This window comes from Chrysemys picta, chromosome 8 (genome assembly GCF_011386835.1).
Source record: "Chrysemys picta bellii isolate R12L10 chromosome 8, ASM1138683v2, whole genome shotgun sequence".
NCBI classification, from domain to species: Eukaryota; Metazoa; Chordata; order Testudines; family Emydidae; genus Chrysemys; species Chrysemys picta.
In genome coordinates this window covers 42,658,003-42,685,835 of record NC_088798.1, presented here as the reverse complement: position 1 = coordinate 42,685,835, position 27,833 = coordinate 42,658,003, and the positions used below count along the sequence as shown (strand labels likewise).

At 40.8% G+C, this 27,833-nt stretch overlaps 1 protein-coding gene across 24 annotated transcripts; it reads left to right on the top strand.

Annotated features, from left to right (window-relative positions):
* The first annotated feature begins 531 nt into the window (after positions 1–531).
* On the top strand, positions 532–27,638 carry CLCC1 (chloride channel CLIC like 1). 24 transcript variants are annotated; one of them, XM_065554340.1, is made up of 14 exons: positions 532–664; positions 2,743–2,875; positions 4,266–4,376; positions 5,609–5,719; positions 7,028–7,249; positions 9,274–9,414; positions 12,093–12,186; positions 14,175–14,272; positions 14,371–14,517; positions 15,495–15,779; positions 16,513–16,803; positions 24,732–25,034; positions 26,169–26,306; positions 27,277–27,638. In XM_065554340.1, the coding sequence occupies exons 2-14, from the start codon at positions 2,744–2,746 to the stop codon at positions 27,322–27,324; spliced, it is 2,121 nt and encodes a 706-aa protein (XP_065410412.1). In that variant the 5' UTR covers positions 532–664; position 2,743; the 3' UTR covers positions 27,325–27,638. The 24 variants fall into 24 exon arrangements, with proteins under 24 accessions (XP_065410412.1, XP_065410410.1, XP_065410409.1 ...); XM_065554338.1 differs by having other exon boundaries at positions 24,732–25,046; XM_065554337.1 differs by having other exon boundaries at positions 2,743–2,887; positions 24,732–25,046.
* The last annotated feature ends 195 nt before the right edge of the window (positions 27,639–27,833 follow it).

The window sequence follows — 27,833 nt, the reverse complement described above, 5'->3', positions numbered from 1 at the left end:
GTAATATGAGAGAAAATAGACAAGTTTTAACACAATCTACTATAAAGTACTTGCCAAATTATTAAAAAAGGTAAAACATTCTAATCAGTTATTTAGATACAAGATAACCCATACAAAAACCCGCAGCATAACATGTCACAGTAGGCGGGAAGGTGTGGGGGAAGAGAATTAGATCACTCCAGGACTAGTTACATAACCTTTCACCTTTACTGATTTTAAAATCCACCTGAGATTGGTAGAAACATTCAGCTGCTTGTCCAGGGGTCTTTGTAAAATTAGTCTGCTCTCAGTCCAGCTAACAGTAGGTATGCTGCAAACCACTCTAATGGCACCCTTGCTCTTAGCTTCAGCAGGGAAGCAAATGGCATTTTCAGGTCAGGGTTGAGACGTGTCCTACATTGCCCGCCCGCGGTGCGCCGTTTTGAACGGCCTGCTCCTTATCAACACACGATCTGTATAGTTTGTTTTCCGTCGCCGCCGGCCTCGCTTCTGTCCCGAATGGAGAGGAGCGCCGAGCGCATGGATTGGGATCTCGTCTTCTCTGTGCGGATACGCTGACCCGCCCGCTTCACTCTGCGCTGGCAGAGGGGCTGGGGAGAGAGGGCTCTGAGCGGGAGCTGGGCCTGGCTCGAGGCTGCCGGAGCGGGGCCGGGGGAGAGGGCAGGTGTGCTGGGGCGCTCGCTGGGCGGGCTGGCGGCTTCTGCGCCGCCGGGATTTGGGGAGGATTTTAGGGGGTTGGGGCGTATGGGGGGGGGCTCCCTCGCGGGGGGTTGTGGGATTCGGAGAGCGGTTCCCACGTTGGGGGGTGGGAGTCGGGGGCCCTGGCTCCCTGGCAGGGGCCTGGCTCGTGGGGTTGTGGAGGGCGGTTGCGGCTCCCTCGCGGGGGTGCCGGGATTCGGGGGGCGGCTCCTATGTTGGGGCGGGTCTCTGGCTAGTGAGACTCGGAGTCAGGGGGATGGTGCCCTGGCCGGGGGTTGTGGAGGGCGGCTCCCTGCTTGGGGGTTGTGGGATTTGGAGGCCGCTGTCTGGGTGGAGGGGTTGTGGGGGATTCCCTGAAGGCCGTGGCAGTGCAGGAAACTAACCCACTAGATTAGTGAGGTGGTGGTGGCTGTGTTACAACACAGTTACAGTTTGTAGCGTGCATGAGAGGGTAGCTGGACGTAGCACAACTCAAGTCCCAGGCTTTAGCTTGATTGTAGAATGTGGCTGGATTAATCAAAAAGACTAACAGATTTATTTGGGCATAAGCTTTCGTGAGTTAAAACCTCACTTCTTCGGATGCATAGAGTGAAAGACTTTTAAGGTGCCACCAGACTCCTTGTTGTTTTTGTAGATACAGACTACCACGGCTACCCCCTGATACTTAACAGTTATAAGTGTCATTCCTGTTTTGTTCTTTGTTGTTCAGTAATAGGTTTTCTTAATTACTGGTAGCAAATGTAGATAGAAATTGGCACACAAAGACACTATATGGATAATAGTACAACCAATATTTATCCATAACCAGTTATTTTACACATGTATATTTATAAAAGTCCCACTCTCACTACTTGACTTCTCACTTTGATATGCTTATCATGGTTGGAATTTGGAAAAGGAAAATATAATATGGATACTGTTCAAAATGAGTAGTTATGAAACTTTCTAGTATTATTCTGTTCAATATGATTTGTAATACTTTAATCCTTTTGATAATTTACTTTAAAAAATAGTTGTTCCAATCCTGCAATTTTATCCAAGCATATGGAGCCCTATGGATCCACTTGCAGGTCTCTGGGATCTATATTGTGCCATTGTTCAGTAAATAAAGATCTGACCATAAATCAGCATTTATGGACTTACATCTATTTAATCTTCAGAGTGCTTTCTTATGTAGGAGGTTATGTAAGATATCCTGTTACCTTTTTATGCATGTTTAATGCAAAATTTACAATGTTATACATACTGTATAAGGTGCAATTTATTAAGATTTTAAATTATTAGAAATACTAATATTTACAAAAGGAAATGATGAAAGTTGGATCTTTTTCATTCACTTGAATGAAACACTTTTACTTTAAAACCAAAAATCTTGTTAAATGCATGTAGTTGGTGAGGTGAAAATATAGATTTTTTCCCCTATCTTCAGGTCATAATCATTGAAAGCCATATAATTAAGGGAAAAACTAGGCAAAATTGGGATTCAATAGCAATAGGCTTGTTGAAAACAAGGCTTCTTAAGTGAGTGAAGTTGGAGTTTGCAGGATCAGCCAAAGCTTAGTGATAGAGCTGAATCCATGTTTTAACAAATAAGGAGACACCTGGATTTAAACTCAGGTATTTTGAGCTTGACTCTAGTAGAATCTTAGTCCTTTGTCAGTTATTGTGGCTTCATCCATATATTTGCTTACTGATAATGGTCCGAATCCTGCTCCCATTGAAGTCAAAGGGAGTTTTGTATTCCGTAAATTAAGTAAACTGTGTTGATTTTTTTTTTTTAAACACTACTTGCTTGTATCTGTCAAATTTGGACTTTTACATATGCTAATCTCTGTGTTCTTAGCCAGTAATTCTTGCCTGTTAGAACAGTGTGGTGAGCTAACACTGTTGAGTCCTCAGTATTCGTAATTTTCTTTTGGCCAAAACAGTTATTTAGACAAATCTGTTTTATAGGAAACAAGTTGGGAAAAGGTTGATGTTGTATAATGTTATGAGACTTCTAACCACAGTTTTAATTATATTTGTGGATTCTGTTGTACTCAGGATGCTGGTTCCCTTGGTACTGTGTGCAACTCTCATGATAGGAAGTGGTGAAATTCAAGGTGATGAATGGATTGACCCCACAGATATGCTCAATTATGATGCAGCTTCAGGAACAATGAGAAGACCTGGCAAGGTTAAAAAAAGTGTCTGTGTCTCTGTATGTTACACATATATTCTTATGTCAAAAGAATATGATTAATTCAGTACCCTTATGAGTATGCATTATGCTCATGATTACATACTGTTTTTTCCACAGGACTGTTATTCTCAGTTCTGTTGCCCAGCCCAGCCCAGCCTGCAACAGCTGACTGTTGCAAATGCCTTGGCTGGAGCATGCCCACTGAGAAAGGAATCTTTGGGGGATTTAGCTGCCAACCTCTAGCAAGTCTGCTGAGTATGTGCTAACTGTGATTTTTCAACATCTTATAACTTGGCTAAATTGGGGTGGATTTTCATGGGGACAACAAAAGGCACTTCCCAGACACAAAGGACCACTCCCTGCCAAATTTCAAATCCCTGCTCCAGAGCATGGGGCCACTAGAGGATCTCAAAGAACAGGATGTCAGGATTTAACATGGATAAAACAACATATTTTTCCCTAGCCTCATTCTCAGAAATGGGGCAACTGTTTTAGTTGAAATTTCCCAAAAAACTCAGTCTGAGGAAGACACTTCATTGGAACCAAGTTTATAGGAAGGAACAGAAGAGTTGGAGGGGGCCAGTGAGGAGTGGGATCTCTGGGTTTTGGTGGGGCCAAACAGCCTTGTCTGTTTCATCTCTGTTACTTATGATAGAATAATCTCAGCAAGTCTCCGCAAAGTTTTCCTCCTCCTGATCTCCATGTTTTTCCACTGGAGGGGGCAAGTCTGTTTCCAAACAAGGAAATTGGATTTACACTAAACAGCAATATGTTTTGCTGCTACTTTACACTGAGAAATGAGAGATTTCTTTGGGCATGAAAAATTATGTTTGGGGAAGCTTCATGTTATAAAGTGTATAATGTAATCAGAATACTTTGGAAAATATTTACACAAACTGCTGTTAGTAAGCTAATACTGGTATTTAATCAAAGATGCTATTAGTTCTGAATATACATCTTGGGGATATTTGCCACTTTGCCTTTAAATGTTTAGAGTGAAATTCCTTTTCATGAAAGTAATATTGGCAAGTGTGTCAAGCATTGGAGAATCTGAGCTCCTACTTGTATTAAAGTCAGTGGCAGTTTTGCTATTGACTTCAATGGGAGCCAGAACACATCAAAGAGGATTATCCTGGGACCCCCATCCATCTGCTCTCTTTTCAGCATGTCTCTGCTGCTCTTGTTTGAGGGGATTTGTAGGGAGGCTGTGTGGACTAAAATTCAGTTGGTTTCAGCTCTTCACTTAGGCTTCTTTTCTTTTCACATTTTGTTGTATTGGATAAGATGACCTGATTGATTGATTAAAAGATAACATTCGCCTGCATTAACCAAAATCTTGCCTAAAACTATAATATGAGTAATTTTTTCTTTACTCTATCGGCAGGTAAATTATGATGACTCTGAGAATAGGGAGGCACCAGATGCCGTTGTGAACTTGCCAAGCACTGCAGCAGTATCAGAGTGCCATAGGAAATTAGAATCCTTAATTCAGAAGGTTTGCTTATAGCTTTATATTCATTCAGAACACTATCAGGGAATCTAAAGTATTTTCCATCTTTTTACATCATTTACATATTTTTCTATAATCATCAGAAATGTTGGCTTGGAACAGGTGAATTACTAGAGGATGGGTCAGTTTTTTGGGGGGGCGTGCTGCTGATTAAAGCCATGCAATTTATTTTTTGTAGTACTTGATATTTCAGCCTTTTAATGTGATTAATATGCCAAGTCTGCGGATATCTATGTACTGTCGTATTTTTGGCTTATTTTAGAAAGGTATTGACAGGAAGGCAACACTCAAAATGTATGCTTTGTGTGTGATTGTCTGTTTTAAAAAAACAAAACAAACCCCAGAATATGCACACACTTTGACAATTTTACACTTCAATGGAAGAATAGATTTTTGGTTGGAATTAAATCTTCTTCCCTTCAGTGCTGGCAACTAAACTGTTGGAGCATTGTGTTAGTCATGGGCACTAAAAAGTTAAACTGACTAGAAACAAGGAAAATTGACCTACTTCTCTTTCACTGTGTGTGTGTGTGTGTGTGTGTGTGTGTGTGTCTGTAATATGAAGAATGGGGGGAGGGCTAGTGGTGTGAGTGGTTTGTCAGGAGCAGGGCCACAACACGTAGGCTTGCGGAGATTCTAGGCAACGTTGCAGCCCTTAGGGCAGCCCTAAAATACTGCTGTAACTTAGACTAGCTCGCAGGGCTGTCTGAATTATGCAGGGAGCCTTTCCATCCCCCAGAGTAGCCCAGGTTCAGGGATTGCAAATATGGCTTAAAGCCACCTTGACCATGTAGATGCTTCCCTGACCCATCAGGTTGAGAGTTCTGTGCTGTGCCCTTTTAGATCTCACTTAATACATAACTGATTTTTATAATTAAACTGAAGATTTTCTTCTGATCTAAACTTCAAACTATTGAGAGATGAACAAATCTTTAGTTTTTCTAGTCCAAGGGATATACGGAGGTTAAGAGTCAGCCACATCATCAGAGGGTTAAAAGTCCACAACATTTATGACTTTGAAACAAGTACCATGGAAAGTAGTGTGCCAACTGTTGTTCTTAAGTACATTACTATGATTTTATGTGATACATTAGCTGCAATAAGTTATATTAGGGTATAGGAACTTGTTTCATTCACTGGAAACTTTATTCATCCTTTGCTTAATTAATGTGTCATTAGTGTAAGATTGTAACTTAGAATTTGCTTTATTGCTCCAGATTGAAGAGTATGAGAAGAAAGAGAAGACCAAGTTAAGTGAAAGCCATAGCATTCATGTTTTTAGGAGATACTTGAATAAGATTTTAATTGAAGCTGGAAGACTTGGCCTTGTGAGTATTCAAATGTTAATGAAAATATGGTACAATTTTAACTGCTACTTTATATATTTTTCGTTATTACAAATCAAAACAACATAGTGATTTAAGTATTCCAGTTACTCCAAACTAAGACACACAAGATAAAGGGAATCATAGTGAAAAGACATTTTACAGATTAAATTATGCTGCATTAAATTCAAATACATACAGTAAAATAATGCACCTGCAACCCTAGCCCTCTTGTGCCTAGTGTGTCCACAGCTGCAGAGGGAGCCCACATGAAGCTGGGCTGCACTCTAACTGAAGGTGTGCACTCCCCATGCAGCCTTCCTAAGTGCTGCCCTCCTGTTTGTTCATTGGAAGGCTCCAGTTCTGCTTCCAGAGAGCCCTCTACATCTATGGAGATGTGAGCAAGATTTGCCATATAGAGAAGAGAATATAGCTGACATAATTTATAAAGTATTCAAAAGGAGATAATTGACGTTCAGAATACTTATGTATTAGTCCACTCTTATGATGCAGCCACTGCTGAGACAATGTGCATGCTACCTGCACTTTAAGAGACAAGTTCTGTTCAGTCTTTTTGTCGTTTGACAATTCCAGGTCATTAATTCACTTGTTTACAGGAGCTTGCATAAAGCAAGATCACTCAATTACTGATTTCATTTTGATGTCTTTGGATGTAACTTTTTCCCTATCCTGAGGCAGAGGGAGAATTTTTTCTTAAATATAAGCAAAACAATCAGTTAACAGCATTACAAGAAAGAAGCACATGATAACATTTCTTTTAAGGAGCCCTTCTTCCTTTTTGTAGTAAAGTATTCACCAATGAACAATGCCATTTTTCTCTCTCAATCCTTCCAGCTACAAATTGGATATTCCAGTCTGTTTGAGAATAGATTAGCTGTTAAAATCTGCAAGTGAAGAGGTGTTTTGAAATCCTAATAAAATATTTAACATGAGGTTCCACTTATTTTTCCATAAATATTTTAATAAAGCTATGACACATGAACTTCAGAGGTATGTGAATTAGCAGTTTCATTGGTACAGAAGAGTGAACAAAAAGGCTATAGAAACTCCAGATGGCAAATGTGACTCTGATCTTGCAGACTGACCCATACAGAAAGATACTTATGACCATGCATAATTACGGCTCATCCTTAGGACTCCATATGGTAATATGGGTCTCTTTGCATAGATGAGATATACTGCAGGTTTGAGGAAAGTTCAGGTAATTCTTCATACTTTTATTTGTCTTTCTGATAGATTTCCTGTTGCAGGTAAACTGTTTAACCATTGTTTTGTATTACTTTCAATTAGCCTGATGAAAACATTGGTGATGTGCATTATGATGCTGAGATCATCCTTACAAGTCAGGCTCTTTTGGAGATCAACAGATTTCTCAATGAGGAGGACTGGAAATCAGGTGCTTTGGATGATGCAGTTAGTGATATTCTGATTAATTTTAAACATCATGATTATGAAGCTTGGAAATGGAGGTTTGAGGACACTTTTGGAGTTGATCCATATAATTTGCTTATGGTAAGAAAGAAGGGATTCTCTGTACTTTTCTATTCTCCAGTGTTCTTTAATAGGCCAGCCCAGTCACTGAGTATATCCTTCTACTAGTAGATGGGGATCAAAATAAATAAAACTTAGGATGCTCTTCCCCTCATAAATTGCTGGCTGAGAATTCCTCACTTCTTCCATCCCAGCAGGTGAAGATGACCTATTTGCCCAAATTAGGCATTTTTAACTTTGTTTTTCCTCCTACCTTTTTCTTATAACTTTTTTCTGCTTGAAATTATCACTTGGCCTCACAGTTATTTCTCTTTCTTCTCCACCTTTTGGATCTCATTGTGGAGTGGCCCATTGAGTTGTGCATCTTTCTTAGTCCTAGATATTCAGGTCCAGATATTGGATCTTAAGGTATAGGGTTTCAGAGACACCCTTAGGGGCAGTAGTTTGGATTCCGTTGATGCATCACTTGGGATTGATCTGCATAATGTGCTTGCTTCTGATGAGAGAGGAGAAAGATTAGTTTAAATGTTGCAGCTTTTAATAGTTCTGTGTCTTTAGATTTAATAATATATGAAATGTTAAAATGTAGATTTTTAGTTTCTCATGAATAGAGAGGTATAATTCCACCGAAGGTCTGTGGTGAATTCATAAATCATAAGTTTAAAGCCCTTTATAATTCAAAATGTGCCTGTGTATTTGATTCAAAATAAAAATCCATGTATTGGATCGTTAATTATTCTTTATCCCACTCAGGCCCCGGTGGTGCTTTAACCTCCCTCTTCAATGGTCTTTTCCTGTGTTGCCTCTCTTTTCTCCCCCTCCCCCCCCCCCCCCCCCGCAAGGTCCCACAGAGGAGTCTTGCTGCTGCTTTCTTCTTCTGCTTAAACCACTGACAAGAATAGGTTTGCCTCACTGCCCTGCTGCAGATGCTGGAGTGGTGATTCTCTGTTAATCACCACCAGGCATTTTGTTTTTAACTCTTGTACTTTGCCATTGTAACAATTCCATCACACTGAAAATGTTAGATGTAATTGAAAATAGTGAGAGATTTTGTGCCAATATAGAAGATCTTGTGAAGATATGATGGAATAACCATTAAAGTCAGGAAAAAATTTCCTTTTCCCACAATCTCATAACCTGAATGTATTTGAATTAATTGAATCTGTTTCCTTATTTCTCACTGTTTCTGTTCCTTCTGATGGTCCTTCCTTTTTGTTCAGTCCCATAAGGCATCTGTACATTTTTCTTTTCCTCATTCATTCCTGTCGTCGTCATCTCATTACTTTTCCCTTTACAATATAAATCGACTGCAGCATCCAGATCCAGCAGTTTCATTTTAGCAAATTCCATAACGGTCTCTGAAAGCTCGTATCCTCTCCTGTGAGGTCTGGCTTTTCAAAATGCTGTTCTGCTCATCTTGTTTGTTTGTTTTTTAAACTCATAAACACGTAGACTTTAAAGTCAAAAGAGACCATCTCATCATCTAGTCTGACCTCCTGCACATTGCAGGCCACAGAATCTAACCCACCCACTCCTGTAATAGACCCTTAACATCTGGCTAAATTACTGATGTCCTCAAATCATAATTTAAAGACTTCGGGTTACAGAGAATCTGCTATTCACACTATTTTGAACCTGCAAGTGACCTGTGCAAAAAATCCCCATGGTCTCTGCCAATCTGACCAGGGGGAAAATTCCTTCCTGACCCCAAATATGGTGATCAGTTATACACTGAGCATGTGGGCAAGACCCACCAGCCAGATACCTGGGAAAGAATTCTCTATAGTAACTCAGAGCCCTCCCCATCTAGTGTCCCATCACTGGTCATTGGAGATATTTGCTGCTAGCAGTTGCAAATTAGCTACATGCCATTGTAGGCAATCTCATCATACCATCCCCTCCATAAACATATCGAGCTCAGTCTTGAAGCTAGTTAGGTAAATGAAGCTGAAAAAGAGATGTTTGTAATTCTCTCATTTTACTAGCAATAGGCTTGAAAAACTCCAAATCTGGTTCATGACTTTCCTCCCTCATTTCCTTTTCAGGTACTCTTGTGTTTGGTGTGCATTACAGTAACTGTAGCTACTGAGCTATGGACACACATTGGTTGGTGTACTCAAATAAAACGCATTTTATTCATCAGTTTTCTCATCAGTTGTGGATGGAACTGGATCTACTTATATAAGGTAATTTAATCAGAAATCCTGGCTCTGTTTTTTAATAGTAAATTTTTAAACCATGATAATCCAGAGAGTTTGGGGATTATTTTTGTTACATTATAAAATACAGTTATTGATTGCCAGAGTGAATACTGTAATGGAGACTTCAGATTGCACAAATTATTAATTTAGATTAAAATGCCTGCTTCTCCTCGCTGCAGTGGAGCACAGAGTTCAAAAGGCAGTGGAGCCATCATAATTCCACTACAGAGGGTTTGAAGACTGTATGTGACTCTCCAAAGCACCATGGTGGGAGGGATTTAGGAAGTGGATAATTGATCTGTGTACTACATTGATTCACTGGCTAAAACCCTATATAGTGGGTCTATACTATACAGCAGCTGTTACTAAAACCCAGAGCTTCAGTAATGATCACAGAGCAGCTGATTGTACCTTGGGTTGTGTTAGGGTAAGGATTCTATTTCTTCAGCTCCTACCTAAAAATCCCTGTACAAAGCACATTTGCTTTGCCCAGGTATGAGGCCTTGCTCCTTAATTTGAAATTGAGAGTTTAGTTTATCGCTAGGTCAATTTAAAACAAAATAGTCAGATCTCTGATGTGTTTTGGCATCTTTGGTCAAGAAGAGTCTCATGCAGATGTGCATTTTACAGGGACCCCATCAATTTAAAAATTACACTTTATTCAATAGATTTTTACCTACTGTTATTACAAATTACGTCTACATTTATTATAATAGAGATTTGAGGGAAATTCTCCCATTGTCCAGTTTGTTCATTTTATGCATAGTCAGTTTTGCTGTTTCCCTATATAGTCAATTTCTCTGGGATTTTATGAGGTCTTCTTTTACACATCAACAGGGGAAGAAAAACATTTTTAAAATTGGAAAATATGGTTGTAAGACCACAAAAATTGGCAGGGGTAGTCAGAGCAGTTGAGACTGTTCGTTTGTTTTTTCACTTTCTTTTAAACTATCCCTTTAAATGAATATGTCTAATAAAATTCTTTACGCCAATCTAGAGTTAAAAAATAATGTAATGAAGCTCTTTGAACTGAAGACAGTTAAGAAAATAAACTACTTGTCCATTTAAGTTGACCTGTTAAAGGAACAAATTTGCTATAAGGATACTTTGAAAAGCACATTAAATGAATAGGATAACTGCTTGCTACAGACTCCTCTCCAAAGAAATGTTTCAGTGCTCTTTCATGTGTGTTACAGGTCTCCATATTTTCTGTCTAATCTATGCTGCAGATAATTGACCAGTAGAGGGGCCTTCCACAGATCCAAAGGAGAGTGGAAGTAAAGAGAAAATATATTTTTTTATTCCCTAATAGTGCCCAATACTTAGTGGGTACTACAATTATTATTTATTACTAGTTTATTTCTATAGTGAAAAACACAGTCCACTTCCTACCAATGTTCAATAATCTTTTGTTGATCTCTCTTAAAAGAAATTATGCACTGTATCCATTATTTCAAGTATAACACTTTGAAAATTTTGTATTTGATCACATGTAGCAGCAAAGGGTAGATGTCAAAATTGACTGTGTTTATTGAAAAATTGTATGGATTGTTGCAGATTAAAACTGAGATGAAAATAAGCATGAGTGTGATTAGTACACTTTCGTCCAGAAATATTGTTGGGGTGATGTCTTTTTGAAGATATGTCAAATAGCTGCCTCAGTTAGGATGCCGCTTATTTTGAACTGAGCCAACTGAATGCTACATGCATTGACAAATCTTTCTGCTAGAACAGTATTTCATGTTGGATACAATTGGGAGCTTAAGCTATTTTATAACTTGTTTTCTCATGTGTAGCCAGATGTAGTAGAACATGGGTTCTCAACCTTTTTTTCTTCTGCAACTTTCTTTCTGTGATACTATTGTCTCAGAATCCTTTGTGCTATCTTAACCAACCCCCCAATGTTGTACTACAAAATTAATGTTTTTGTAAAATTCATTCATATTATCACAAATAGGAATTTGCATTCAGTGTCTGTATCTTTCATCCAGAATAAAGTTATTTCCACTCAGAAGGATCTCTTGCAGCCAGAGTAGCTAGAAACTTTTTTAATGGATGCGTACATTCTGCAGAACACTCCAGAAACCCCAAAATGCAGTTTCACCAACCTTGGTGTTGCAATCTCAGTATGGTAACCCATTGCTTTATGCAGTAGCTTGTGAGGGATTTCTTTCAGAGTTACAGTTCATTTACTGTAATTAACTATAATTATCTGAACAGTGTTAACATCTAAAATTTGAAAATAATTTTAAAAACTGATTTAGGGAACAATAGAAATGTGCCTGGTTTTGTTTCTGAAAATGGTAAGAAGTTCTTGGTTTTTCAGTTCTTTATGTACCTGCCTTTTAATTCAGTAATACTTGTGTGGGTGGTGAGGGTTTGGCCCAATTCCAGAAATTGTGTTATATTTAACTAACACTTCCTTATTGTGAAGGAAGCAGTCAGTGCCTTTTGACTAGCTAAAAATAATTATTATTCTCCCTATTCAGGGATCATAGGTTTTGGCTGAATTTGATTTGCTGTGGTGTTTTGCTTTTGCAGATTCTTTTATTTTTAATACATTTTAGACCACTTTTTGGTTGATGGCAGAAAGTGAAAATAATGGGTTTTTTTTTATTCAGTGTAAACCACTTTTACCAAGGTTAATTCTGGTTCTGTTGCAGATAGCCTTTGCACAGCATCAAGCTGAAGTGGCCAAAATGGGAAATTATGACACAGTATGTGATAAGAAGATAGACTGGAGTGAGAGTCTTTTTGGTGAGGTATTTGTAGTTATTTTCTTTCTAATACTTTGCCAGTTTTTCTTTAAATAAAAACCATGATAAAATGAGACACAAGTCAATGCTGGCATCACCCAAGAAGTAGCTTTTTGATTTTATTTAATTTTTTTTTCTAATCTTGCATTTAAAATTCTCTAATCATATAACTGGGTAAGCCAACTACTAATTTATCTAACACATAATTAGCATGCTATTGTATTTGGTCTCTAAAATTATTAGATACAGGCTTATCATAAGCTATATTATGGTATGTCACCTCCTCCTGGGCTTAAACTTCTCCTTGCACTGACTAGTAGAATCTGTATCTGAAATCTCTCTCTCTATCCCATGAATATTCTCCAGCTGTCCTGTACAGTTCAGTACACAGTATCTTAAACTAAGGAAAGGAAAATCCTCTTGGCTTGAATTCCACTTTTCTATCCTCCAGTTATTTCACTCTATGTGAATACATGGGCTGCAGTAATTCACCAACACAAATAAACTCAAACAAAAATATTCTCTTTATTTCAAACTATAACTAGATATTTTTGCAGCACGCATCCAGTTACTTTACATAGTAAATGGCTGAGCTTATTTATATAGCACACGTCTTGCCAAAGCAGCTAGAAACCTTCCAAGTTTAAAATACTGCATACACTTTTATAAAACCATCCATGATGGATAGCATGAAAGAATTACTTTTGCTGCCTACAGAAATGTTAGCAACCATGTCTTTTTGTTAGGAATAAAACTGTGTCCATTCAGCTCTGAAGCTTGCTAGGCATGGCAGTGATGGGGAGGGAAATGCACTCCAGAGCCTTGCCACTGGTCCTGGGGAGTTCAGTAACTAACATCAAGAGCCTCTAAGAGATCTGAATTGTTATTGTGGAGTGAGGGTGAAAGTTGGGTTGCTGATAATTTAAAGTTTAAAAGATAATGATCAACCCCTGGAATTGCACCTGAAAACATGTAGTAAACTAATACGGAGACTAGGGCTATTCTATACTGTGCTACAGTACAGACTATAAGGGTCAGAATTTAGAGCGTATCAAAGAGTTATGCGCTAACTGCCCTGCGTGGATACTGCTGGCACAAACTAAAAGATGCCTAGTTTGTGTTAAAGTGCAGTCCTGTTTGAAAGAGGACTACAAAGGCGAACTAGGTATTACAGAAACACCTGCACCAGCATGGGAACTCCCCCGTCCAGCATGACCTCTTATGCACGGTGTGTGTGAGGTCACAGTGAGCAGAGGACAAAATGGCATCCTCTGTGTGGCAAAAGTTCTGGAACACTGTTCCAGCAAGTTTCAGCTTTGACTCAGAGGACAGACCTCTGCAGAACCCAAGGTGGACTGACAGGACTACAGGGACCCAACTTTGGGAACCACTGCTTTAAGGTACTGAACTAGGCAAATACTGCCTTCTGTACACTTATGATCCTCCACTATTACCCTTAGCCAGTAGCTGTCTGAAGACACAGCAAACCTTCTAATAATTACAAAAGTACAAACCACATTTTAAAGCACCCTTCACAAATCCCAGTTCATCACAGATATGCAAGAAATAACGTTGAAAATGCCCCAAACTCCAGTGACAGTGTGCAACATGTGCCAGATATTTCATCATCTCTTTAGACAATGCAAAAATTGCATACCTCATTTCCTCGTTCAGCACTATTTAGTGCCAAGTGTTGAAGTCTAAGAGAGTGCTAGGAAGGATTTAATGTTAAGAAAAGTTTTCCTTCCCCCAGCCCTCTTCTGTGCTTGGATAACTTTAATTTCCAACCAGATTGATGACTTTTTAAAAAATATAATTAACTTCTGAGCTGAAATGAGGCATGTAAAATTTCAGTTAATTTTTCTAAGGGGAAGGCTTAAAATTAACTGACTATTGGATATAAAATGTAAATGCTTAATTACATCATTATAAAATATATTTGCCACTTTTGTATATATTTGTCTTACTTTTGCTTTCTTTTAACTGTAGAATGGTTTAGAAGTTCATGGACATTCCAGGATGATCCTTGTCAGAAGTACTATGAAACGATACTAGTAAATCCCATTTGGCTAGTCCCCCCAACAAAGGTATATGCTGTTCCTAAAGAAACCATTCACCCTTCCATTTTGTATTTGGAAACTGAAGAAGAAGAATCCTCACATCTTGTTACTATTTCTTATTTTAGGTATTGGCTGTTACATTTACCAATTTTGTAACAGAACCATTGAAACATATAGGGCAAGGAATTGGTGAATTTATTAAAGCCCTTATGAAGGAGATACCAATGATGCTACAGATTCCAGTGTTAATCATCCTGGCTGTGGCTGTTCTGGTAAGTATATGTTCTTGATCACATTAGTGAGACCTAAAACAAAATGAATAGTTCAAGTATCCATGACAGACAAAATTACTAAAAACAAAAACAAAAAAACCCACTGATCTAAAATTTTAGAAGCATTAGTGTATATAGATCTGAATAACAGTTTGGTAACATTGAAGCTAAAATTTTAAAGTTATTTCTTGGATATATTTTATTTTTTCTGTGATTTACTTGTTGATCTCCTGACTTAAAACATAGCAATGTGATTTTTTCTCCATATTCAAGATATGTGAACTATAAAAGTGTGTGGGGGGGAGTTGTTATATTTTTAAAGATTATTTCTCAACTGGTATAAGCACAAAAATTATTTGAATTAAAATAGTTCAAAATCCCAGGCTGCATGATAAATGAAAATGGGTTTAGTTTCACACCAGCTCTGGTTGGACCACATAACAGAACCTCTGCAGAAAGTGGCACTTTGTACTTGAGAGGACTGAGCTAGAATTAGCAGGGAGTGTTGTGGAGGCTTGCACCAAAAAACATACTATACTGCAACCAGCTCATACCCATACTCACCGACTAGTGGAGAGCAGGACACTGTGAAATCCCATTGACTTTAAAAAATGAGACAGTAAAAACCTGAGAATATTTTTTTCAATAATCTTTCAGTTACGGTAGTGTTAGGAGTTGTAACAAAAGTAGGTAAATTTGTTCAGACACATTAATTTAAGTTTGTTCCTAAACTCTGTTCCAAAGTAATGAAATTGTGTACTTTTTAAAAACCACTTTGTCAACTTAAGAGTAATTTTCTGAAGTAGGAAAGCTCTTGAGAAAATGGTAAATCATATACTGAAATTTTCCCTTTAAACACTATTGTGTGGAAATGTAGAGATGTAAAAGTATCTCTGTAGAAAAAAAGAAGAAGAAAACTGTACAAGTTGCGAAAGTGAATGTCTGTTATACTTAAGGAGACAGTATCTTTTCTTTAGGGTTTCTGCTATGGTGCAGGAAGATCAGTTGCTACACTAATACATTTAACAGGTCCTGAGCGGAAACCACCTCCTTCACTTCCTCCAAGTGACAGGCCACACTGGGAACAAATAAATTATAGTGCAGGTGATTCAGATGCCAATTACAGAAGGAATGTTGGTGCCCTCAGTGGAGGACCTCATGACAGAGGAGATGATCACATGAGACTTCAAAATGGCAACAGAAGCTCTGAAGTTCTGCTGCCAGGTGGTACACCAAATGCACGAAGAGAAGAGCATCACAAGGTACCATCTAGCGTCCATTAACAATTAAGCATTTTAATAGCTATTCAAGCTAAGCCTAGAATAATTTAGTTTTCACTATTTAACTGTACAGATTTTTTTTTATAATTTTCATGTTTAAAAAGGTGGTGTAGTTTAACTAAGTGCTCTCTCTAGAGCAGTTACCTGGTGATCTGAAAAACCAGTTTAATTCCATTCCCCTACAGATGTTCAGAGAGAATAAATTCCTATATGAAAGGATGGTATGTGGATTAATATTTCTGGTAATATATAGCATTCATGGAGTATTAGCTTCATTTAATGATAGTGAGCTGAAGTGGCTTCAAAGTTTTTAAATGTTGAAACCTTAGCAAGATTTGAGTATCTCTAGATCTAAATAACTCTTCATGTGTGGTTTCTGAGTTCACTCCCAAGTCAGCCTATGAATGATGATTGCCAATGAAAGGAACTGGAAAAAAAGAACTTACAGATTGGTCTAAGTTGTAGGTCATATTTAATGTGTATTGTACATGAAACTAGTTCAGTTCATGAATGTTTCCTGAAATTAGAGATTTATTTACACTCTTCAAAAAATGCAAATTATGATATTCTTCTTAGGTTTGGGGAGCCATGCTTCTCAGTCTGATCATTTAGACCACTGGATAAAATACCAGCAGGTCTTAGGCTGCCTGCTCAGGTTAAATCACTTAATATTCCCAATTAATTGTCCGAATAACACAGATTATCTATTTTACAGTGTGGATTGCACCCTGTGTCTCAAGATCAAACAATTTTTAGAGTGAAAACCAATGTAGATGAAAACCGTGATAGAGAGATTGCACCTGAAGAGCAGAAACTGTGCACACTTGGAGTTGAACAAGAGTCTGAAAAGAATTGTGAACCTCAAGCAAGTTGTAGCTTAAAAAAGGAGAAAACAAATAAGCAAAACTCAATTGATAAAACAGGAGATCAGGAAAAGACGGAGAAGGGCAGTTTACTTCGATTAATGGAAGGCACAGAGGAAACTAAAGAATCTTTGAACTCTACTGTAAGTTTTGTCTAAACTTTGATTCATGTGTGTTTGCTTTTGCTTTTCCTTTGTGTTCATATTTTTAGTTACAAACAATCACTGAACTAGATGTAGTCTTGGCAGAATTTGATTATTTTTAAACTTTTTTCATTATCAATTTAAATTTTCACAGTTGTGGGAAGTTATGGGCATGTCAGACAATTATTGATTGACAGACCTTGAGATTTAAAAAGTTAGTTTTATAACCATTAAAACAGTTATGTCAAAATATGCAAGATAAATAGCCTTGTGTAGGTTCTCAAGCAGCATTTTTCTTCTTTTGCCTATGTGTAAATTTAAATTATTGATGGAAATACTTTTTCATCCGTTTGTAGTGAAATTGATGTTTGACATTTACTGACGATAAATCTAATCCTCCTAAGCCAAACTAGATGGTTGATGTGAGCACATTTTGAGCCAAATACTACTTTGTTAGACATAGGCCCCTGTGCTTTTAGAATCCATTTGATAATATCTGGGCGTACTGACAAGGTGTTCTTCTCAGAGCTGTTTTTATAGTGGAACCTGTTACCATTACAGATTCGGAGGTGCTCCAAGTTTCTGCATCTGTTAAATAAGGATAATAATCCTAATGCTGTCTTTTAAATGGCCAAGAACTTGATCTGAATTAATACAAACTATGCACATTTTTTACACAGGTGAAATTTAGCTTGCAGTTCATGCTCTTTTGGCCCCCCTCCCTCTCAATTTTAAGCTAACTTTTGTTCTGAAGCTAGAGATTAAATACGTAACCTGAAAATTAAAGTTCCAGAATGTTTCAACTAGAATTTCAAAATAAAACGTGGTTCTCTCATAACCTGTCCAGGGTAGCACTGAAATGCTGTATGTATGACCCAGCCCTTCAGGGCCACCTGGAGGAGATAATGGCCCACTTTGTGCTGGTATCACAGATTTGATTTAGGCTCAAATGTAACTTATTCTATAGCATAATTTGAGGGATGTGTTTACCACAGTGAGCTTCAGTAACCTAGATTGGAGGCTAGCACATTTAAGGTAGTTCTATTTAAAACAATTTTTAAATGCTGCTTTTCTGCATTTAATTGCATTTGAATCCCCATCCAAATAGAGCTTACTATAAAGTAAAAAAAAATTAATAAATTTAACATAATAAAATATAAACATTAAGATTCTGAATAAATGTAATTCTTCGAGTGGTGTCCCTGTGGGTGCTACACTCTAGATGTCGGTGCATTCCTGCACCGGAAATTTCTTGCAGCAGTACTCGGTCGGGGGAAGGGTGCGCACAGGAGTTGTCTCGTACAGCCGTTGGCACCTCCTGTAGTGCGTGCTCCCCCGACTGTCCCCTCAGTTCCTTCTCAACCGTCCTCGGCTGCAGACAGAGCTCTGTGCTCTCTTTGATACTTTTTTTTTTTTTCTTCCAGAAAGTAAGTTACAAGTTACATAGGAACTTCTTTTTAGTCTATACTTAGTTACATTGTTTAGTTAGTCTTAGTCTATACATAGTTTCTTTAGTTCCTCTTAGAGGTTTTTCTTCAAAAAAAAAAAAAAAAAAAAAGAAGAAAGAGAAGACTTTTTCTCTCCTTAACTCCCTGTTTGGGTACAGTTTCTACAGTTTACCATTATAATTAACTCCCACCCTCATCTCTCGAGAGGTGGGAGAGGCTTACCTGCAGTCATGCCGGGCTCAACAGGATTTAAGAAGTGTGACTCCTGCCATGAACCGATGCAGGTCTCTGGCCTGCATTCGCTGTCTGGGAGAAACTCACATCTCCCAGAAATTCATACATTGCACTAACTTAACAAGGGGAAGACGTGACAGGGAACTCCGCTTGAAAATGCTTCTGCTGGAGAAATCCCTCCAACCTCCGCAAGAGACGTCCTCCAGGGAGTCTCATAAACCGAGATCCCTGAGCTCTGATAAGGCTCCAACTCCCAAAATTGTCAGGAAGCGAGCCTAAACCTCTCCAGCAAGGGTCTCTCAGAAAACAAGAGCTTTCCAGTGAGGGCTTTACCCTCAGTGCTCCACTCATCCAGAGTGAGCACTTATAAAGCACCGGGCTCCTCCGGCACCGTCCCTCAGTGAGCCCCAACACGCGGCATTGGAGTTGAGACGTCAAGTCTCCTCCACGGCACCGACTACCCCGGTGCAGAGCGTGGCACAAGCAGCGGCACTGCGATCAATGCTGCCGGCACCGACCCAAGACTTGCTGCCGCCTAACAAGCCGAATGCAGCACCGGTCAGCGCTTCAATGGTCGACCGCAACACCAAGGCGGGACCAGCGCAACTCCTGCGTCCTGCTGACATAGCAGTTTCTTCGGCACCGCAGTCACCACTGCTCGGAACCGAACACTTCCCGAGCTACATAGCACGGTACCATCCTTCATCTCCTGCACCACTCTGCATGCATAGTCGCGAGGAAGGGGACATGCAGAACATCCACTTCTCCTCTCAACATTCATCCCCATCACAGATGAGACCACATGGAATGCTGTGAAGCCTAAGCCTCGTCCCTCCGAGCATTCACAGCCCTGGTATGCACAGCACTGGCCTTACCCATTACCACCTTACCCCGTGCAACGGCCACAATGGAGTCCTTGGCCCACATACCAGAACCCCTATTATGGTCCCCCTTCTGCAGCAACAAGCGGTTCCAGAGCACACCCATCATTACCAAACAGAGAAACCTCTGACTCCCCTGACACAGAGATAGAAGAGGAAGAGATATTATCTCAGGCAGACCTGGATGATTCACCACCTGCCCCACACTTATCTTCTGCACCAGACGAAGTGGTGACGCCATCTACCCCTATGACATCAGATGACCTGAAACAGTTCCAAGAACTCTTCAAAAGAGTAGCAAACAGGCCCCAAAAAATTGCTTTACATGAGGTGCAGGAGAAACAAGGTAAGTTGTTAAAAATCTTACAACCAGCATCATCGACCAAGATTGCTCTCCCCATGGATGAGGCTATAATGGAGCCTGCAGAGGTAATATAGCAAACACCGGCATCGGCACCACCCACCAACAAACGGGCCAACAGAAAATACTTCGTTCCAGCCAAAGGCATGGAATTTTTGTTTTCACACCCTCAAGCCTGTTCTCTAGTGGTAGAGGTTGCTAATCAGCACAGTAAACAGCCTCATTTCCGCTCCTCACTGCAAGATAAAGAACACAAGAGACTGGACCTCTTTGAGCAGAAAGTTTACTCATCAGCCACCCTTCTGCTTAGAGGTGCCAACTATTCTGCTCTACTAGCAAATTATGACTATTCTAACTATAGTAAAATACAAGAGCTTGTGGAGGACCTCCCTGAGCATAAACATCCTCAACTCAACACCATTATCAACGAGGTCAGTTAATAGCCCGCACAGCGCTGCAAGACTCCATGGATGTAGTAGACTCAGCTGTCCGAACAACCGCAACAGCTGTGGTTATGAGAAGAATATCATGGTGCAGGCTTTGGGAATTCCAAAAGAACTACAGCTAAAAGTGGAGGACCTCCCCTTCGTTTGAGACGAGAATAATTTATCCCTATCGATGTCCTCCATACCATGAAGGCCTCCCAAGCGACGCTGCGTACATTAGGCATACACCCACCGCCTGACAAACACTCTCGCTTTACACCATACCAGAGGTCACAAGATGACAGTTAAACGAGGTAACAACCACAATACTTCACTCAGAACAGACCCAAACAACAGGCTCAGAGACAACGAGCTCCACAGAACCAGGCCTTGTCCATCTACATCTAAGCCACAATTTTGAAGTCATGGTCGAGGGTATGCACGACCTCCTCACACCTCTAGCGCCAACAGATAACCCATCCCACAATTTTGGTCACCGCCTATGCCCAAATTATTTTACCATGCCTGGGCTGTGATAACCACAGATCAATGGGTTTTGGAGATCATACAATCTGGCTACACCATTCCTTTCACAGCCATCCCCTCTACCCTCCTCCCCCTCCCCGTCCCTCTTCAGGGACCCCTCTCACGAGCACCTTCTACAACAGGAAGTAGACCACCTCCTACTGCTGGGTGTTGTAGAACTAGTACCACACCTATACCGAGGGAGGGGTTTTTATTCCAAATATTTCCTGACAGAGAAGAAAGGAGGGGACGGACACCAATCTTAGATCTCCGAAAACTCAACCACAGGTTCAAAATGGTCACTCTGGCCCCATTAGCGCTAGACGGGGGGGGACTGGTTTTCAGCCCTCAACCTCCAAGATGCTTCCTTCCATATTACAATACATCCTGCCCGCAGACAGTTCCTGAGGTTTACAGTAGGATCCAACCACCACCCATACAGAGTCCTTCCCTTTGGACTGTCAGCTGCTCCCCACGTATTTTCAAAAACACTCGTGGTAATAGCAGCACATTTACGATGCAAAGGAGTCATAATCTTCCCCTATTTGGACGATTGCCTTCTTAAGGGTGCCAACTGACAAGAAATGGCAGGCATGCTGAAAACCACAATGGACCTGTTTCACCAGCGAGGTCTACAGATAAACGAAAAGAAAACCACCCTGGAATGAACCAAGCGATTGGAGTTTATCAGAGCCAACCTAGACTCCATACAAGCCAAGGCAATATTGCCAAACCACAGATTCACTACATTGACCAATCTTATTTCCACGGTGACCATCAGCCCACAAACTTCAGTGAGGACATGCCTTCAGATTCTGGGATTTATGGCAGCAACGACTTTCGTAGTAAAGTATGCCAGACTCCATATGCGCTGTCTGCAGCACTGGTTGACCACGGTCTATGCACCCAGCAAACACTCTCTCAACAGATGTGTGACACTACCACCAAGGGTTATCCTCTCCCTACAGTGGTGGACACAGCCAGGGAATGTATGCTCCGGGATTCTCTTTCAACAAGACCCCCCCATCAGTGACTATTACAACAGATGTCTCCCTGATAGGTTGAGGTGCCCACTTGGGTCACCAAATGTACAAGGCAAGTGGTCGGCGATGGAAATCCAACTACATATCAATCTTTTGGAACTCCCCGTGGTACACAATGCATGCCGACACTTCTTACCACTCGTATGAGAAACCTCAATCTCTATTCTCACCGATAGTGTGGCATGCATGTTTTACATCAATCACCAAGGAGGAGCCAGGTCTCACTCACTATGCGTAGAAGCCATGAATTTATGGAACTTCTGCATCTGCAACAATATAAACATCACAGCATCATACCTACCAGGGTGCCAAAACACTACTGCCGACAACCTCAGCATACACTTCTCACAGGAACACAAGTGGGAAATCCACAACCATGTTCTTGACACACTATTCCAAAAATGGGGTCACTCAGTAATCGACCTTTTCGCCTCAGCGACAAATCACAAATGTCCACTATTTTGCTCCAGGGCAGGCCTGGCACCGGGATTGATAGGGGATACCTTCCTCATCCCATGGAACGCGTCACTCATGTACACCTTCCTGCCGATACCACTGATCCCATGGGTCATCCGCAAGATACGACTCGACAGAGCTTAATCAGTCTCATTGTCCCCACATGGCCCAGACAGACTTGGTTTCCGTACCGCTCACGTCTAGCAGTCTGTGCCCCACAACCGCTGCCTTTACGGATGGACCTCCTGTCCCAGAACGAGGGCCTGATGCTCCATCCAGACCCAGCGAATCTCCATCTCAAAGCGTGGCTCCTGTGTGGTTCCAACATGGGGGAATTGAACTGTTCGGAGAAAGTAAAACGGGTATTACTAAATAGCCGTCACCTTACCACTAGAAATACTTACCGCCACAAGTGGAGAAGATTCTTCCTTTGGTGTCAGCAAAAACAACTGGATGCGACCAAGGCACCTCTATCTATGATTCTAGACTACCTACTAGAACTGAAGGAAACGGGGTTAGCCATAAGCTCTATTAAAGAACACCTTGCTGCCATTACGGCCCTCCACGAACAGAAGGGGCTTCAATATTCCCTAGCCCGATTACATGGCACTTTCTCACAGGTATACAGAACATGTACCCAGCAGTATGCCAACCTACACCACCATGGGATTTCAATCTTGTGTGCAAATTCATAGATTCTAGGATTGGAAGGGACTTCGAGAGGTCATCGAGTCCAGTCCCCTGCCCGCATGGCAGGACCAAATACTGTCTAGACCATCCCTGATGGACATTTATCTAAGGGTGGTCACAAGACCACCCTTCGAACCTCTAGCAACCCGCTCGCTCCTTCATATGTTAATAAAGGTTGCGTTCCTAGTGGCAATCATGTCTGCCAGACGTGTCAGAGAAATAGGAGCATTGATGGCTGAACCACCCGTACGCTGTATTTACCAAATACAAAACCATGTTATGTCCTCACCCAAAATTCTTGCCCAAAAGCGGTTACAAATTTTCATATTAACCAAACCATACGCTTACCTGCCTTCTATCCCAAGCCACATAACGACTCTCGAGAAGCAACGTTATACATGCTAGATGTCAGACAGGCTTTAGCCTTCTACTTGGACAGAACTAAACCATTTCGCAAGTCACCAAGACTATTTGTCTCTACAGCAGAGTCTTCCACGGGCTCTCCAATATCGACCCAGAGACTCTCCAAATGGGTGTCTACCTGTATTCAAAGTTGCTACCACCTGAATCACAAAGAACCCTCTGTGGGCATCAGATCCCACTCAATGTAAGCCAGGGCGACATCAATTGCATTCCTGAACAATGTCCCCTTAATAGATATTTGTAGAGCTGCAACCTGGACATCGGAGCACACTTTTGCAAAGCATTACGCTATAACCCAAGGCCTTGTCTCAGACTCCGAACCCCTACCACCCCTGGTGGGGTACTGCTCTACAAGCACCTAGAGTGGAGCACCCACAGGGACACCACTCGAAGAAGTTGTTGTTACTCACCTTGTGCAGTAACGATGGTTCTTCGAGATGTGTCCCTCTGTGGGTGCTCCCCTACCCACCCTCCTCCACTCTACTTTGAAGTTCACACAGCCGTGCTCTGCGGTAGAGAAGGAATGGAAGGGATGGTTGGGGGAGCGTGCGCTACAGGAGGTGCCAATGGCTGCAGGAGACGACTCCTGTGTGCGCCCTTCCCCCGACCGAGTACTGCTGCAAGAAATCTCCGGCGCAGGGAACCACCAACACCTAGAATGGAGCACCCACCGGGGGACACATCTTGAAGAGCCATCGTTACTGCACAAGGTAATTTCTTCTTTCAACTATATAGTTCTTAACTGTGTGTATAGATACACTAACGCCTTGTCTTGCAAAAGGCTATATTTAGTTGCAAATCAACATGTTTTACTAGAGAGTCAATGTAATTGCAAATCAATCTTCAGGAAAATAACTAAAAATACAATGAAAATGGATTTAGTTTCACACCAGCTCTGGTTGGACCACATAACAGAACCTCTGCAGAAAGTGGCACTTTGTACTTGAGAGGACTGAGCTAGAATTAGCAGGGAGTGTTGTGGAGGCTTGCACCAAAAAGCATACCTATCCTCTGACCAGCTCATACCCATACTAACTGACTAGTGGAGAGCAGGACACTGTGAAATCCCATTGACTGAAAAAAATGGGACAGTAAAAACCTGAAAATATTTTTTTCAATAATCTTTGTTACAGTAATCTTAAGGGTTGTAACAAAAATAGGTAAATTTGTTCAGACACATTAATTTAAGTTTGTTCCTAAACTCTGTTCCAAAGTAATGAAATTGTGTACTTTTTAAAAACCACTTTGTCAACTTGAGTAATTTTCTGAAGTAGGAATGCTCTTGAGAAAATGGTAAATCATATACTGAAATTTCCCCTTTACACACTATTGTGTGGAAATGCAGAGATGTAAATGTATCTCTGTAGAGAGAGAGAGAGAGAAGAACTACAAGCTGCAAAAGTGAACGCTTAATACTTAAGGAGACAGTGTCTTTTCTTTAGGGTTTGTGCTATGATGCAGGAAAATCGGTTGCTACATTAAGAGATTTTAAAAGTCCTGAGCAGGAACCATCTCCTTCATTTCTTCCAAGTGACAGACAGCACTGGCAACAAATAAATTATAGTGCAGGTGATTCAGATGCCAATTACAGAGGGAATGTTGGTCCCCTCAGTGGAGGACCTTATGACAGAGGAGATGCTCTGAGAGAGAGCGATGATCACATGCGACTTCAAAATGGCTACAGAAGTCCTGAAGTTGTGCCGGCCAGTGATGTACCAGATGCACAAAGCGAAGAGCATCACAAGGTAGCATTCAGTGTATGTTAATGATTGTGCATTTTAATAGCTATTCGAGCTAAGCCTAGAACAATTTTCACTATTTATTTAACTTAACAGTACAGATTTGTTTTTATAAATTTAATGTTTAAAAAGGTGGTGCACTTTAACTAAGGGCTTGTCTATACTTATGCGCTGGTTTGACGGCAGGCAATCGAACTTCTGGGTTCGATTTATTGCGTCTTGTCTGGACGCGATAAATCGAACCCAGAAGTGCTCTCAGTCGACTCCGGTAATCCTGCTCGGCGAGAGGAGTACGCGGAGTCGACGGGGGAGCCTGCCTGCCGCGTCTGGACCGCAGTAAGTTCGAACTAAGGTACGTCGACTTCAGCTACGTTATTCACGTAGCTGAAGTTGCGTACCTTAGTTCGAATTGGGGGGTTAGTGTAGACCAGGCCTAAGTGCTCGCTCTAGAGCAGTTATCTGAAAAAACAGTGTTGTTTTGTCCCCCTCCCGCTGTTCAGAGACAAATTCCTATATGAAAAGGCAGTACGTAGATTAAAGCGGATCTACAGCAGGGGTGTAAACCTTTTAATCTTGCCCTTAAGCACCTACCGGGAAGCGGAGTTGGGGGCTTGCCCCACTCCGCGCATGCTGTAGCTCCACACTGCTCCCAGCAGCAGTGGCACGGTGGGCATGTCTCCCGTCTGGCTCCTACACATAGGGACAGCCAGTGGGCTCCACATGCGGCCCCCGCCCCAGCTCTGCAGTTCCTCATCACTGGGAGCTGCGGGAGTTGTGCCTGGTCGCACCTTTACATGCTGCTTGAGGTGAGCGCTGCCCGGAACCTGCACCCCGACCTCCTTCCCCGCCCCAGCCTGCAAACCCCCTTAGTCCCCCGGAGCTCCCTTCTGCACCCTGATCTCTTAATTTCTGGCTCCACCCCCACGTCTGCTTCCCCTCCCACAGCCCAACCCCCATTTTCATCAGCATTCATGGTCTGCCATACAATTTCCATACCCAGATGTAGCCCTCAGGCAAAAAAGTTTGCCTACCTCCAGCTATAGGAAATAACTAAAACTACATGTGCAAAACAAGATCAAAATTGGTTAGATTTAAACTTGTCCACCTTTGATTTTTTTTTTTTTTTTTTTTGACTTTCAGAGAACATTTGATAAAATCCTTTACAGGAAGTTACTACGACAACTTTGTCATGGGAAGATAACAGTGCTGAAAATTAGCCTATGTGGGGTGCAGCAAGCTTCTCGACTACTCTTTGTATTTAACATATGGAAAAAGGGGGTAACTAAGTAGAGAAAATCTGCAGATACCACAAAATATTTAGGTTCCAGAGGCATCTGGGTTTGCCTAACAAACTCAGGGAAAGAGGTAGTAGCACAATAGTTTACATTGGTCAGTTTTATCTATCACATTAAAAGGCATAATTTGAACTCCTCATACACGGCTATCAAGAAGAGTTGCGTGTAATTAGCCTGTTTTGCAGCTCAGTTAAAAAAAATAATGTTCAAGAACAATACAATGACATATTAAAAACCAGTGGTACATCCTTTAGAATACTGTATACATGTGTGGTCACTTCATCTAGAAATAGAGAGCAGAATTAGATGGGGGCCAGATTGTCTAAAGATTAAAACTGTTATAGACAATCAACTAGAAAGGGAGACTGAGTGTTGCCATGCCCCCTTTCTAAAAATGTGTGGTTTGCTCTCTTACAATACAAAAGTTAGCTCTTGGGGGCCAGGAGCTATAACTGTGGCCCTTACTGTAATATTAAAGGGACACAATGAAACTAACTTCGGTGATAAACAGGGAATGGGTTTTGTACCTAATCTAGTGCCAGTGAATTGCAGATATTAGGAAGCAAGAGGATTTTATAGATTGACACCAGCAGTTAATCAACATGTTTAAAAACTGTTTCAGAGCATAATTCCAGCTACTGTGCGATGAGCAGGTTATTCTTGAGCTGTCTGAGTGGGGGTTGATTGTTTTGCACCTTGTGAAGCATCTGGCAGTGGCTGCTGTTAGACAGATGAGCCTCTGATCTAACCCAGTACATCAATTTCTATTTTGCAAAACTTAAATAAAATGCACCTTCTAACATGGGACCTATGGATAATGCATTTTTGAGCCCTGTCTGGAGATGGTGGTCACTTCACTGGAGTAATTACATCATTTTGAGGAGGAGAGTTGAATGTTTTGAACTGCAGAATCCACTTGCTGTTTAATAAACATTTAAACCTTCTCATTGCAGGAACAAAGTCAGCAGCCTACTATTGAAGATCTTCCAGGAACCCCTTAGTTCCCTGATTTTATCTTCCTGATGCAGTGGAACCCCAGTGTAAATGAAAGTGCAGCAATTAAAGAAATTTATCAATGCCAGTTGGCAAGTGAGACACTAGCTACGGCTTGCCCCTTAATCAAGAAGACTGGATTCCTAGCAAATTCTCATCCTTCAGATTTTTGCTCCTTATGGATCAATACTCTCCCTATGAGGCTGTTTATAAAAGTCTTGTGATGGAGAACTGGTAAATGTATGTGTTTCAAAGTAAACCAAGCCTGGTTGTAAAGCAAGAGCTTATTTTTGCATTTAAATAAAGTAACTTTTAAAGAAAAGTGGCCAGCATGTGATATGTTCAATTTAAGCTATGAGAAGCCAGCAATCTTGGTGTTTAGGAGATAACTTAGAGTAGAAACTGTGTCCTAAGCCAAATTGGAAATCGTTTTTTTCTGACTTCAGATATCAAGGTGAGTCCGTAAAAGTCTTGTTATGATGAGCTGAGTTCTGCAGAGAACAACTTTTCCAATCCC

Bases quoted from the DNA above. Each gene is read 5' to 3' on its own strand.
- CLCC1 (XM_042840662.2), top strand. From the start codon at position 2,744: ATGCTGGTTCCCTTGGTACTGTGTGCAACTCTCATGATAGGAAGTGGT. The intron at 15,780-16,512 runs GTACCATCTAGC...TCTATTTTACAG, and splicing joins GAAGAGAAGAGCATCACAAG to TGTGGATTGCACCCTGTGTC. The intron at 25,047-26,168 runs GTATGTTAATGA...TTTGACTTTCAG, and splicing joins ATCACAAGGTAGCATTCAGT to AGAACATTTGATAAAATCCT.